Source organism: Cotesia glomerata, linkage group LG4 (genome assembly GCF_020080835.1).
Source record: "Cotesia glomerata isolate CgM1 linkage group LG4, MPM_Cglom_v2.3, whole genome shotgun sequence".
Lineage (NCBI taxonomy): Eukaryota > Metazoa > Arthropoda > Insecta > Hymenoptera > Braconidae > Cotesia > Cotesia glomerata.
Genome location: NC_058161.1, coordinates 9564873 through 9580246, shown reverse-complemented (window position 1 = coordinate 9580246; position 15374 = coordinate 9564873). Strand labels below are relative to the sequence as shown.

Here is a 15374-nt window from a genome sequence, read left to right as displayed (position 1 = left end):
ATCATCCTCTGAACCCGACTCAAGTAATCGTCCAAAATCGACTCCCATTTCGACTAATTTATCGTAACTACCTTCTGCAGTTATAGCACCGTCCTTCATCACAATTATCTTCTCAATGTTAGTCAAAAATTGTATTTGATGAGTGACAAGTATTCTAGTTTTACCATGCAAGTACTTTTCGATGCATTCTTCGAACAAATGTTTTCCGACATGAGCATCTACTGCACTCAGTGGATCGTCCAGCAAAAACAGCGGCGTATCAGAGTAAACAGCTCGAGCTAAATTAATACGAGCTCTCTGTCCACCAGACAAACTCACCCCGCGTTCGCCGACGATAGTTTTGTCGCCGTACGGAAGCAATAAGAAATCTTGCTTCAGTTGGCATACTCCGACAACATTATCATATTTTTTAGCATCCCATGGTCGTCCAAACAGTATATTCTGACGCGCTGAGCCAGCAAATAGCCAGGGTTCTTGACTTGCGTAAGCAATTTTACCATACACATCAACAGTACCTGTATGAGCTCGAAGTTCTTTGAGAATAGCATTGAGTAGACTCGTTTTACCCGAACCGACTTGGCCGACAATAGCTACTAATTGTCCTGGCTCAATATGCAAATTGATTCTTTTCAGTGTATCTTCACTGTCTTCATCGAACCATTTAGCATGAAAATTTTTGAACGTCACAATAACATTATCTTTTTGGATATTTTCGTTTTTATTTGAATTTTTATCGCTTCCATTATTATTTCCATTATCCAACTCGATTTCTTCATACATTAAAAATGTCTGAAGACGTTTCACCGACACTAACGCCTCAGCTACTTGTGCAATTCCTATAGGAAAGAATATTGTCATTATCTGGCGTAAAATGTTGTAGTACGCTACCACCATAAATACTTTTTCAGCAGTAATTTGTTTGCCTGATAACACACAAGATAATATTGTGAAGAATAGCGATAAGCGTGTTGCAAACATCATGAATGACATAGTGACACCTCGTAAAAAAGATGCGTATCTAATAATACCCATTTCTTTTTTACGAATATCTTTTATGAGATCACTGAATGGGTGCTCCCAAACATACATTTTTATAGCTTGAATCCCGCTGATAATCTCGTTGGTTGAATGTACTCTCTCATCAGTACGTTTTGCTGTACGTAAACGTAGTGTTGATGATTGTTTTCCAAGCCACCCTTGAAGTGGAATAAATAATAGCAGCGACGCGACTCCAATTATTGCAGCTACACCCACTTCTTGATACATCAAATAAGTTACAATGATTGTTGCAACAGGACTTATCCATAGGTAGTGAACAAATATGGCCGCTACGTCAAATCTAGTGACGTCGTTTGACAAAAGATTGACCGCTTGGCCTGTTGTCGTCTCACCTAAAGCTGTTCTTGATAACTTCAATGACTTACGGTAAATCAGCGAACAGCATGCCACGCGCATTTTCATACCCATGTGGAAAATAGCCAACATATAAGGGTGTCCCACGAATATATTTATCGCCGAACTTAATATTACACCACCAGCGTATAAAAATGCTTCTGTTTTACTCAATTCTGATGTTGTGAAGAATCGGAGCAGCCTTGCTAGCGCTATTGGTTGTAGCATCCTGTAAAAATAAGTTTAATTTTACAAATGCATTAATTAATTAAACCGATAAATATTAAAGTAAACGTTCATTAAAAGTCATTTATAACAAGTAATTGCTGCACGGAAAAAAGTAAACTGTAATATTCACTCGGATTCGGGTTAATTTTTATAATTTCAAGCAGTAAAGCGGACATTGGGGTGGCAAAAATATAAATATTACAGAACTTAAAGTAGAAAGTATAAAAGCCACAATTTATAATTTAATATCCAAAATAAGCGATTAGTAGCTGTCACTATATAGTAAATAATGACTTTTTCATCTTAAAAAATTACAGTTTCAAACAGTAAAAATTGCCATTTCAATATATAGTCCATATTATGAGAAGAAGGGCAACTCAGATGAAAGAGAAGGGGGTCTCACTCTGCGAGCATTTAACATTTGAAACAGTAAAAATTATACTTTTAAAATATACATTTTACCATTCCAAGCAAGTCAATAATTACAGTTTGATTTTTAGCGTTGCGTTTAAAATTTACCATTTTACTTTGTAAATATTGACGTTGCTTGTATTAGAAATTTACTAACTTTATTTTATACTTTTCACATATCATAAGATCATTTTTTAGGTACGAAATGATAAATATCAAAGTCTGAATTCTTAATTATTATACTTTAACTTTTTAGACATTTACATAGCGAATATTACTGTTTGAAATAGTATTTTCTTCCATATAAAGAGTAAATTGCAACGTTTAAATGGTAAATATTAGATAGTGAATAGTAAAATCACGATTTTACTGTTTGAAATGGTAATTTTTAGCAGTTGATCATTACTTATTATAAATCGATTGTTATTAATTACAGTTTACTTTTTTCCGTGTGATAATGAGAATGTTAAAAAAAAATTTGATAAAAAATCGAAAAATAAAGGAACATTCTTAAAATAGTTGGAAACATTTTCAATATTTCGGATTGCACTAGTCACAGAAGATGCTATAAATACATTTAATTTAAAAAATTATATACATATATATACACGGAAAAAAAAACTGTAGCTGCTACAGGTCTTAGGCCTGTAGCGTGTTCCTGTAGCAGCAACAGGTTAGGCCTGTAGCAGCTACAGGCCTAGTTTTGTAGCTGCAACAGGAAAAGCTCCATTACAAGTTTAAAATTTAATTTGATTATTATGAATCAACATATTAACATCAATTATTAGTTTTTTACATGGACCAGCTGATAGTTAATTTGTTAATATGATAAAACTCTTCTTACAACTAAGTTTCATAACCTTGTAAACAATTTATCGGGTCTTTTACTTTGCTGCAATATTGATCTTGGATTAAAAGACGTGATTGCATGTATTTGGAATTTTAACCCTAGACTGGTCAACGTATGAGAGTGACGCCGTGCTCAATTATATTTTTTTTTATTACATCTTCAATATTTACTAAAACTATTCAAAAAAATTTGACTTTGTTGCTCGAACATTTTAGAATATATAAATAATTTTTTCAAACATCTTGGAAAACGTTAAATTGCTGAACAAAAATTTCTTAAAAAAATTCGCGGGGCTTTCCTCATCGCTTGACCAGAGTCGTAAGTAGTTTTTTGTCCGCGACGTTGCCGAAAACACTTTTAGTGTCTGCCTGTCAAACGTGTATGAACTGGCAACACTGTACGCTCTAAAAGCATTGCGGCAAATCCCTCATGACTTGATCAAAGTCGTTAGGTCGCGCTTGTTAACCAGTCTACACAAAAAAAAAAAATGTTCTTGAATCAAGTATATATTTTTGAAGAGCTCAATATTCTTGGTTTGAGTAGAAAAATTCTTGATTTAAGGAAATTTTACTAATTTCAAGAATTTTTCGTCTTGATTCAAGACAATTACCCTCTTCAAAATTATATTCTTGGTTCAAGAATTTTTCTCTTGAATCAAGTTAATTTTTTTTTCTGTGTCGGGTTAAAAAATTTTCAAGGAATAATAAATAAGAATGAAATTATTTAACGAAATGAAATTATTTAACGTAAAGATTATTAAAAATGATCAATGTCCTATTATAAAAAACCTTAAAAATGAAATTCAAAAAACAAATTTTTCAGTAAAATTTCAAAATTTTTAATTAAGTCGGTTTTTAAGACTCAATCACATTTTTTCAACTCGGAAAAGTAGTTACAACTCAGAAACCGTCTTTAAATCAGCTGATCCAAGCTAAAAATACTGCAGGCCAAATATTTTTATATAAATATTATTAAATAACTACTAAGCCTGTAATCGTGACAGTGTTATCATTGTATTTGTGTTAGGACTAGGATTAGCTGCAAGAAGGTTAGACCTGTAGTTGCTACAAAACTACACAGTAAAAAAATTTTCGTAAAATTTAACATAAAATTTTGTGTAGATGTTTTTTTTACATAAAATTTATGTTAATTCTACACAAACGGTTTGTATTGATCAATCCATCCATTTTTTAACACACTCAAGTGTTAATTCAAAGTAAAACTACACTTTTTTAATGTTACTGGCCAACCAACACAAAATTTATGTTAAAGAATTCTTCATATATAGTCACGTATGCCACACAAGATAGACATGTAAATGTGATAGCCTCAACGTCATTTTAATTTGGTGGATTTTGATTTGTGTCATTACGTAAAATACTTAAATGCAGCTAATAAATATACAATTGTAGTGTATAGCAATTAAAAGCTAAGTAAATAAAGGATAATTTATATTAAAACATCCGATAACAGAATTGTAACCTTAAAATTCATTACAAGGTTAATGTCCTTTCTAGTGTGAATCTAGAAGACAGAATAAATTTTAAATTATGAGGAAATAAATAAAATAAGAAAAATTATAAATTTTATGATTATGAATCTAGCAGACATGTTGATTTTTTTTGACAAATTATTTACAAGTTAAAAAATACTTTAAAAATTACACGAATAATTCTTCAAATTTTCTACAAGTGAAATTTTTTTTTTATTTTTGTAATAATTTTTCATTAAAAAATTGTAAAAATTTTCAGATGTCGGCTAACTTAATTTTCATTTATTTTTTTGAATTAGACAAAAAAATAAATAATTGAAATTAATAAATTATTAGAAAATAAACTTACAGTTTTTTTAATTTCCTACATGTGCATTTTTCCTTTAATTTATTATTTTCAATTGCTCATGTATTTTTTTTAATCACAAAATATATATATATTTAAATTATTAGTAAAACTCACATATTTGACAGCTGATCTGAGTAACACAAAGAAAAAGTTACAATCAACACTTTATTTGTGTTATGGATAACATTTAAGTGTGTAGAAATCCGAGAATCAGCCAATGAAAGTTTTAATATATTTTTGTGTTACTTTTAACACAGAATTATGTTGATTTCATCAATACAAACAGTATGTGTAGAATTAACATAAATTTTGTGTAAAAAAATTATCTACACAAAATTTTATGTTAAATTTTACGAAAATTTTTTTACTGTGTAGGCTTGTAGCTACCACAGGACCACGCCTGTAGTTGCTACAGGCCCAACCTTGTTACAGCTACAGGAAAGTGGAATGTAGTATCCACAGGCTTAGCCTGTAGCAGCAACAGTTTTTTTTTTCCGTGTAATTCTGATTACTATAAGGTGATGTTGGAGTCTTGTTGGAAGATCAAGGCAAAGAATTGTTAGATCTTTTAAAGAAGCTTGGATTACTGGAGAACGTTAAATGAGCTGAATCGATTGATAGCTTCAAGGAAGTAAATGAACATAATCTAAAACAACGCAAAATTAACCCTCAACCGCAAGAATAAAAACGATTCTTACCAAATATTCCCGAAGGTTGCGAAGAAATTCGGCAATTTAAGTAAAATCGGGATTATGCCGGTAAAGCATCGACTAGTAAGAAGAAAGAAGAGAGCGATGATAATACAGAGAAGAAAAAGAGGATGAGTAAAAGAAAAACAAGATTCTTGGAGTATGATATTAAAGAGTCGACGGAGGATGATAGACGTATAAGCCTAAAAATAATTTTAAATACGGCTTTAAATGAAAATTTACCTGAAAGTCATAAGAAAATTTTTGAAAAAGTTATAAATGAAGACGTTAAAATATCCTTAAGATACAGTATTGAATGTGGATTACTTCTTAATTATGTATTCCGAGTAAGATTTAAGTCCGTTAAATATTCTCCTGTAGAGTACAATACAAAATATTCACTTGTACAGAAAAATAATAAAAATTCTGAAGCAGCTAAGATAATTCAGTGGATGTCATGTCTCCAAGAATTATATCAAAGTTGTACATCTATTTATGCAGAGACAAAGTCATTTATCGACGAATATTAAAAAATTAGGGAAGAAAAAGGATTTAAGGAAGGTTATTCAGTATCTAGTAGAGCAATATTGTATAGTATTATGAGAGATAATTGGCATGGAACGTTTTGCCATACTTTATGAAAATTCAAAAAATTTACGAAGACAGAGGAGTTAAAATCATTTGAAATATTTCCACAGTGGAGTCATGGTCTTCATCATTAAATGTATCATTCTACAAATTTTAAGGAACTTGTGAAACGTATAGAATCCTTGATTTATTTCAAAGAAACATTTAATAAAAATAAAAAGAATTGGGAAAAAAGAAGAAGAGATAATTATAAGGAAACAACAGAGTAAAAATAAATTTTAAGCTGGTGGCAGTGAGCGAAAACCTATCCAATATCAATATCATATAAATCAAATAAAGATAATGTTCTAAAAAATGTTGGACTGAAAAATATGAGCAGTGTACATGAACAACAACTATGGAACAAGTGGTTAAATCGTAGTCAACGTGCTTTCAGAGTTAATAAATTTGCGTACCACTTTAGTACTGACGATTATACTATTTCATTATTATTTGAAAAAAAAAAATTAGGGAAACAGTTGACCCTGAAGGCCATCCCTGCAACTTCCCGCTACTTTCGTAATTAAGTGCTCAAAATTGCACTTATTATGTTTTTGAGCTCTTCGAGCTCAAAAGTCTGATAGAAGTTTAATAAAACACTATTTTTTGAATTTTCAAACCGCAATAACTTTTGAATGAATGAACCGATTTTCACGCGGTTTGCGGCATTCGACGCAGTTTTTCAAACTCTATGATATAATTTCAAACACAAATTGATCAGACCGGAAATTACGGTGTAATTCGAAAAAAAGAAAAATTGAAGATGCAACAAATCCAGAAGAAAAAAAAAGAAATAACATCAATAACAAGAGAAGCATTTAATGTTATACAACATCAAAAGCAACGTATCAAAGCGGAGAAACCACTTGAAAATTTGGTTAAAAAATGAAGGGATTTATATACATAAGATTTGTATACACAAGGTAAAATAAATTATAAAAAAAAATAATAACAACCAGAAAACTATAAGAAAGCGAAAAAAAATAAATCTCATAATAATCAAAAAATTGAACCGAAGAAACCAAAACCTGTCACTGTATTTTATGGTGCTGGTTACAAATTTATGAGACATGCTCATTTCTCTGGTTGTAAATTTAAACATCAAAAGCTTATAGGAACTCGTCTTCTCATGACTTGAACCATGAGAATGTACAAAAATACTCAAGTTATTATTATAGACGAGTACAATACTTCTTGAGCTTGTTCAAATTTTTTGGCCAAAGTTAAATTTCAACGTTAAAAACAAAATCATCAATTAGAAGTGATCGGAAAATACTAGTAGTCGACGAAAAAAATAAGCAAAAACAACTAGCAACAACAAAAACAGGGGCTCAATAATAACAAAGATGATAACAACCAAAAAGAAAAGTGAATGTAAGAAGTTACATCCGAATATGAAAAAGAAACTAACTAAAAAATCAGTTGGTCTTTGTCATCGACTAGTATTGTATAAATTAGTACGAAATAATTCAATGACTATACTGATGACAATATCACACTAATTGATTTATTTTCATCGTTTTATTCAAATTAGCTACTGGCATTTTTTTATACCGGAGGCACCGAAAGTGATCACAAACAGCGATGTCAATCATTTTTTCAACAAGTAATAAAAAACTAACCTTAGAACGAGTTCCATAACAGCTAATGCAACTCCATAAAGAGCGATGCGTGGGCCGAAAACTTTAAATAATACTTTTTTTAAACTAGGTGTTTTTTCTGCCTCATTATCAATTAGTTTGTCTTTGTCTGATTGTACTCGCTCTTTGTTAGATTTTATATTAACACTGCATTTTTTGACTTCTTTTTCCCACGCTGCAGCCAACTTATCACCTAATAAACTGCTCTTATGCTCTTTCAACGGCCTACAGAGATCGTCGATTTCCAAGTCTCTTTTGTATCCTTCCCAAAAGATTTTTAAAGTCCATCTATGAGAGTTAAATTGTTAATGTAACTTTGTAAAGAATGATAATATATTACTCAAGTACTTACGCAAATGTTAAAGCATTTAAGGGATTAACACCTTCTCGTGGATTTTTTTTCTTCTCGATGTCGACCTTAGAATCCATCTTTGAAGTTTGAAAGATTATTAATTTTCAATAATCGGATTTTTATATTTTATCGGTACATAAAATTATATTTTACAAATTTAGTAATTCATTTCACACAAGAACGTCTTCTATAAATTTTATAACTTTCACTAATAATTGCATTTCAATACACAAAATTTAAACACTAACTGAGTGTTACAGTAATTAAGTATTAAATGAAATAAATATTTAGTTAAGTAACATCACTGTTGAGCTAAATGATCTCAACTTATCAACAAGTTAATTGGTGATTAATAACCATGGGTCTAAGTGATAACTTATAAATACTAATGTACGAATGATAAAAAAAGTTTTGGGTCAGAATGTATAAGACATGATATTATTTAGCCGACCGCTGTTTATGGTAATTATCAAAAAATAATCTTATAAATTTTCTCAGAATTTTAAGCGATTTAGAGTAAGCAGACATAATCAGAATAATTTGTTTGTTTCTCAGTGAAGATATCAATGGTAATATTTTGAAATACAAAAGACTAAAAACAATAAATTATTTATGAAGTAGTAAAACTTGCTAAGTTAAAAGTAAAAAATCGAATAAAATTAGAGTTTAATTAGAATTAATTATTCATAAATTATAAATAATTAATAATTAATAGATTAATTTCAAATAAAAAAAAATTAGTAGTTTTTAACATTCAATTAATCAATTTTTCTTTACATTCTAATAACATAGATTATCACAAAACTATAAACATTTGAGATAAAGTTTCATCGAGGAATCATACATTTAATTTCAATCACAAAGATGAGAAGATATAATACTGTATATTTACATGATAACATAAATTGGAATAAATTTATTAAGATAATATTTGTATCTATTAGTATAATTGTAAATGGTTTAATATTGATGCTTAAAATAAAAAAATATAGCTATATTTTTTATATTTATAAAGATATCAAGTACACTTAATTTCTCTAAGGCAAGTTCAGTTTAGAGACTTATACCTTATTAAGTATTGTTAGCTTAAATGTATACAATAAAATTCTATTACTTCTAAGATTATAAATAAGAACTACCTGGTTCGTATTAATTTAAGAATATTGATTTACAAAATAATTCACTTCTATTTTTGTGAGTTGTAGAATTCATAATTCTGCTGGGCAACATTTTTCAATGTTTCTTTCATCATTGCACCGGTCTCGTTAACCATTTTCGATAAATATCCACTTTCGTTTCCAAGTAGAATGTAAGGATGGTCAAATTCCTGGAAAATAAATAATATAAATTGAATTTATAAGAACAAATACAATTTAAAAAAATAATAATAGTAATAATAATCAGTACCACAACTGAGCCAGCGTCCATAACTAATATTCTGTCACTGTCCATGACAGTATTGAGTCGATGAGCAATTGTAAGTACTGTACAATCGGCAAATTTACGTCTAATAGTCTTCTGAATAAACTCATCTGTCCGTGGATCAACATTGGCTGTCGCTTCATCGAGTACAAGAATTTTATTATTTCTCACAATAGCACGAGCAAGACATACCAATTGCCGTTGGCCTACACTTAAATTAGAACCTCCTTCATTAACATGACTTTCTAGACCCATTTCTTTTAATTCGACATCTTCCAGCGCTGACCATAAAATACTGTCAGGATAATCTCGAAAAGGATCAAGATTTCTTCTTAATGTACCGGAGAACAAAAACGGTTCCTGAGGAATTATACTTATTTTGGCACGGAAATCATGGAGTCCAATTTTACCAGTATCTATACCATCGATCTCAATGTTTCCCTCAATGTCAGCAAGACGGAATAAAGCTGATATCAGAGAAGATTTTCCAGCTCCAGTGCGTCCGACAATTCCTATCTTTTCACGCGGTTCAATAGTAAAGTTGAGATTCTTGAGTACGGGTGGTTCTAGCGGCGAATAAGATAAGTAAACGTTTTTGAATTCAACTTTACCTCTAGGTGGCCAGTCATCTTTAGGCTTTTTATCTGGCAAACTCTCAAGCGCAGGTTCGCTCTCAATATTCGTATATTCAAGCACTCGCTCCACTGAAGTCATTTGATTCTCCACCTCAGCAGCTTGTCTCATTCCCCACTGGAAGACTCCAGTTAATCCAATGCTCTGAGTGATTGCTAAACCGACATCACCACCTTCGTAGTTCTTATCATCTTCAGTAGACATGAATAGGAAGCTCATAGTCACAAGGCTGATGTAGATAAGGCAGATAACATCCAGCCAATAACCAAACGCTCGTGAAGATGCAATATAAATATACCAGGCAGTAGAATGAAGGTCCTGATGATTATCAAATTCTTTAGTCAACACTTCTTCTGCGTTGAATGAACGTATTGTAGGTAGACCTTGTAGCGTCGCGCTGAGATGATTAAAAACAGGTGATCTTGTGATACCTTCCAGTCGCTTTACACTACGACTTGTTGAAACATAAATAATGCGCATACCGTAGAATATGGAAAAAATAACAATTGTAGGTATTAATAGCCATATATTAGCGGTCGCAACAATAATAACTATACCAATGAGAGTAAGGCCTATTTGTATGCAATCGATCATGGTCATGGGCAGTGATTCATCAATAGCACCCATGTCTCGAGAAAAGCGGTTCAGTACACGTCCTGAGGTATTTGTGTTGAAGAATCTCATTGTAGCTCGACTAATACTGCGGAACATTGTGTCATGCAGACGCTCTGACGCTCGTACACACATTGAGAAAAATGCAAACGATCTCGTGAATGTTATCACTACGATAAGTATTGTCAGTGCCGAAAAAATATATATACAAATATTTCTATCGTGGTCTGATAATTTAGATGTCGAACTCGAAGTACGAACTAAATTACTGAAGGTAAAATTACTGTTATTGCCTTGTTCTAGATTAACCCAAAAAGACACAAAGTAATCACTACCACTAGCTGCTAATTGAGCACTTACAGTTAGTAAAAATACAGTGAATAATACGCAGCCGTTCCCACCCGCTTTGAAAAAAGAAGTGTAAACGTATCCTCTAATAGATCCTTTGGTACGCATCTCAGCGACTTCTTCGGGTTCAGCTTGAATCTGGCCTGTAGTTTCGTTGGTCATGAATGAACTAAACGAAGCAACACTTGCCTGCCTTGAATTTTTTCGGCTCCTCCCCAGAGACAGAGTATCTTCTGCTTCTTCTTCTTCTTGTGGTGATTCCAGTAATCGGCCGAAGTCGACCCCCATTTGAACTAATTTATTGTAACTACCTTCTGCAATAATAACACCGTCCTTCATCACAATTATCTTCTCAACGTTACTCAAAAATTGTATCTGGTGAGTAACAAGTATTCTTGTTTTGCCGTGTAAGTACCTTTCGATACACTCTTCGAACATGTGTTTTCCGACATGAGCATCTACTGCACTCAGTGGATCGTCCAGCAAGAACAGCGGTGCGTCAGAGTAAACAGCTCGAGCTAAATTGATACGAGCTCTCTGTCCACCAGACAAACTCACCCCTCGTTCGCCGACGATAGTTTTGTCGCCGTACGGAAACAGTGAGAAATCTCGCTTCAGCTGGCATACTTTGACCACTTTATCGTATTTTCTAGCATCCCATGGTTGTCCGAAAAGTATGTTCTGACGCACTGAGCCAGCAAACAGCCAGGGTTCCTGACTCGCATAAGCAATTTTACCACACACATCAACAGTACCTGTATGAGCTGGAAGTTCTTTGAGAATGGCATTGAGTAGACTCGTTTTACCCGAACCAACTTGGCCGATAATAACTACTAATTGACCAGGTTTAATATTCAAATTAATTCCTTTCAATGTTTCTTCATTATCTGAATCCAACCACTTAGCATGTACATCATCTAGTGTTACAGATCCTTCAATCTGAGGAAGTAGTGGCTCTGCTGCTTTTTCATCCTTCAAATCCTTATCATTATCATCATTATAATAAGTATTGTTAGGTTGACTCTTTTTACGTGCTTTATCATTCCTTTCTACTTCTTCGGTCATCAAAAACGTCTCAAGACGTTTTATCGATACCAAAGTTTCAGCCACTGTAGTAATACCTTGTGGGAAGAATACCGTCATAGTTTGACGTAAAATACTGTAGTAAGCCGTCAACATATATATTTTTTCAGCGGTTATTTGATTGCCCGCTAACACGTAAGCCAGCATTGTGATAAAAAGCGACAAACGAGATGAAAACAACATAAAGGACAACATAACGCCTCGTACATACGATCCATATTTTACCATTCGCATTTCTTTCTTCCTTGCTTTTTCAATTAGATTGCTGAATGGATGTTCCCACGCATACATTTTTATAGCTTGGATACCACTAATAATTTCGTTTGTCAACCGTACTCTCTCATCAGTACGTATAGCCGTCTTAAATCGTAAAATAGATGATTTTTTGCCCAGCCAACCCTGGAGAGGTATAAACATCAACAACGACGCTACTCCGATTATCGCAGCTACACCAACTTCTTTATACATCAAGTATGAGACGATAACAGTCTCAACGGGACTGATCCAAAGATAATGGATGAAAGCTGGTGTTAAGTCAAATCTGTTTACATCATTTGATAAAAGATTAACTGCTTGGCCAATTGTCGTCTCACCTACAGCTGTTCTTGATATCTTCAATGACTTACGGTAAATCAGTGAACAGCATGCAACTCGCAGCTTCATTCCCATGTGAAATATTGCCAACAAGGATGGGTGTAGTACAAATACATTGGCTGCTGAGCAAAATATCACTCCACTTGCATATAAATATGCTTCTGTTTTGCTGATGTCTGATGTTGTAAAAAAACGTAGCAGCTGGGCTAACGCTAGGGGCTGAAGAATTCTGTAATAATTTTAAACAATCAGTAATCTAGTTTTTATAATATTAATTGATTTCAATGAAAATAGGGAAAAATAAAAAAAAACATGTTAAAATCTAATCAGAACGTTGATTTAATCTTCGATACAAATTACTCAAGAAAATGTCTCTGTCATTAGATTTACTATCAGATTTTTTTTTTATATTATAATTTAAAAAATGTGAAATGTTCATCTATTATCAGTCTTTAATAAAAGAGTATGTAATAACTCTGTAGCTTAATTAATTACAATTAATTTTTTTATATCATGAGTAAAAGACAATAAATCAAATACGATTAATTTCATAAGTTAGATAAAATATTATGAAATAAAATCAGAATTATTATATCTTCATTAATCAAGTATGAATTAAAAAATGATTATCACATTTCAAATCAATTAAAAAAATAAATAGTTATAATAATGAACTTACTCAGTGAATTAATAATGACTTATTATCTTTTACTAATAATAAATTAATAAAAATCATACCGGATAACAAGTTCCTGAATAGCCAACGCAACTCCGTAAAGAGCAATGCGTGCACCAAAAACTTTAGTTAAAGCTCTCTGCAAGCTAGGAGTTTTACTTTTTTTATGTTTAACTTTCACATTGCTTTCCGATTTGCCTGGCTCCTTTTTTGGCTTTGTATTCGTATCATATAACTGTACTTCTTTATCCCACGCTGCCGCTAAATTATCACCCAGTAAACTACTTTTATGCTCCTTCAGCGGCTGAGGAAGATCTTCGATCTCCAACTCTCGTTTGTATCCATTCCAGAAAATTTTTAATACCCACCTGAAAACCAAATCTATAGTATAGTCTTCAATCACCCAATAAATTTTTATTTTAGTAATAAATACTTACGAAAGTGTAAAAGCACTCAAAAAGTTTATTCCCTCCCGTGGGTTTTTCTTCAGTTCAACATCCACTTTTGAATCCATATTTCTACTAACAATAATTTTAAATCTTATAAAAAAAATTACATTTGGATGTTTAATTATTATCAAGTTTTTATTTAATTATTGAATAAATTTTTTTCATTTATTTTCCTGTTTATACGGAAATTTTATTACGACTCACAAGCATATTGATATTTTTAATGATTTATTTATTTATTAACCAGATATTTTTTTTTCACGTTTATCTTGATAATTATTTCGAACAGTTGACAGATTATTTAATTTGAAGAACATTTATTTGCTGATCAAATAAGCTGCTTAAAATTATGAAAAATTCGGAAAATTATACTCACATTTTATCTTCTGATAAATGGATGATAAAAATAATATTTTATTTTGCAATAGTTTGTAAATCATTTAACATTTTACATAACACGTAACTATTTTTTAGTCTGAAATATTATCGCCTCAATTTATTATTCCAAACAATAACTTGAAATTATTTTTTAAATTCATGATTAAAGCTTTTAAATTTAACTTTTTAATTTTGTCGATAACTAAAATCTATGTATAAACAACTAGTACATACTGTTGAAACAAAGTAAATGCAGTTAAAGATAATAAAACTCAATGACTTGTTAACGCTTAACAATATAAGCGTGGTAAGCGGTTTCGCATTTCAATGATAAGTTAAGAATGTGTTGAAAATTATAAAATTCAAACAACTCTGTCATTCCATAAATAATTAAATTTCAAGCGACTCAACTTACTGCGACTATAAAACAGTAAATATACGATCGTATATTTGAATAAATGAATTTTTATGGGACGTTTTCAGCTGAAGTAATAAAAAGCAATGAATAAAACCTGTCATGGTCATGCGATTGAATCAAACAAGTGTATCACTCTTTTGTAGATTGCCGTTTTTTTTGTTTTGATACTTTGAACTGATTCTTGAGTGTATTACTACACACATATATATATATTTACACACTCAATTATCGGTCCGTTACGACACTTGCTCCAATTACCACTAGTTCGTGTGAGATTTAATCATTGACTATTTACAAAATACACATATTAAACAGTGAAATTGTTTATTGGTTATTTCTTCATTCTAATTATTGATAACTATTCATATAAATTTACTCGATTCATTAGTATATTATGTGTATTATGTCGGCTAAATACTTGTTTGATGTTTTAAAAAATTTCAGATTTGAATTTCCCGCTATGAGCAGTCACCACCAAAGGGGTCATCTAAGTGATCCGAACGGAAATGTAGCCATTGTAATAATTGTAAAGGAATTCAAAAAGTAACAAGTTATATACATTTAACACTTCATATATAACACTTAATAGAGGTCAAATAATAGTAAATCCTATGTAATGAAATACACACATTAAAACATTTAAATACCATATTTGTGAAAAAATTTAACTGTAAGCAATGAAACTTTACAAAACAACGACAATTGATCTGGCTTCTAAGTCATAAGTAAAT

The 15374-nt window shown here is 31.4% G+C and overlaps 2 protein-coding genes across 5 annotated transcripts; both read right to left on the bottom strand.

Annotated features, from left to right (window-relative positions):
* On the bottom strand, nucleotides 1-8632 carry LOC123263033 (probable multidrug resistance-associated protein lethal(2)03659; the record flags this gene model as incomplete). The annotated part of the gene is made up of 3 exons (XM_044725551.1): nucleotides 8031-8632; nucleotides 7661-7966; nucleotides 1-1621 (listed from the first exon to the last, which is right to left on the bottom strand). Coding segments are annotated over exons 1-3 (2004 nt in total), but the record flags the coding sequence as incomplete, so codon positions are not given.
* A 385-nt stretch (nucleotides 8633-9017) lies between these two features.
* Nucleotides 9018-14819, bottom strand: LOC123264314 (probable multidrug resistance-associated protein lethal(2)03659). Of its 4 annotated transcripts, none has more exons than XM_044727543.1 (6): nucleotides 14641-14819; nucleotides 14224-14322; nucleotides 13836-13919; nucleotides 13461-13766; nucleotides 9438-12951; nucleotides 9018-9357 (listed from the first exon to the last, which is right to left on the bottom strand). In XM_044727543.1, exons 3-6 carry the CDS (start codon nucleotides 13910-13912, stop codon nucleotides 9217-9219), a joined length of 4038 nt encoding a protein of 1345 aa, XP_044583478.1. In that variant the 5' UTR covers nucleotides 13913-13919; nucleotides 14224-14322; nucleotides 14641-14819; the 3' UTR covers nucleotides 9018-9216. The 4 variants fall into 4 exon arrangements, with proteins under 4 accessions (XP_044583478.1, XP_044583480.1, XP_044583479.1 ...); XM_044727545.1 differs by having other exon boundaries at nucleotides 13836-13916; XM_044727544.1 differs by lacking the exon at nucleotides 14224-14322 and having other exon boundaries at nucleotides 14641-14758.
* Between the last annotated feature and the right edge of the window lie 555 nt (nucleotides 14820-15374).

What these genes read in the sequence shown, in the direction of transcription:
- LOC123264314 (XM_044727543.1), bottom strand. Translation starts at nt 13,912, where the DNA reads ATGGATTCAAAAGTGGATGTTGAACTGAAGAAAAACCCACGGGAGGGA. An exon ending in TTGAGTGCTTTTACACTTTC is followed by an intron (nt 13,767 to 13,835) that starts GTAAGTATTTAT and finishes TTTGGTTTTCAG; the next exon opens with GTGGGTATTAAAAATTTTCT. An exon ending in ATTCAGGAACTTGTTATCCG is followed by an intron (nt 12,952 to 13,460) that starts GTATGATTTTTA and finishes AAATTATTACAG; the next exon opens with AATTCTTCAGCCCCTAGCGT.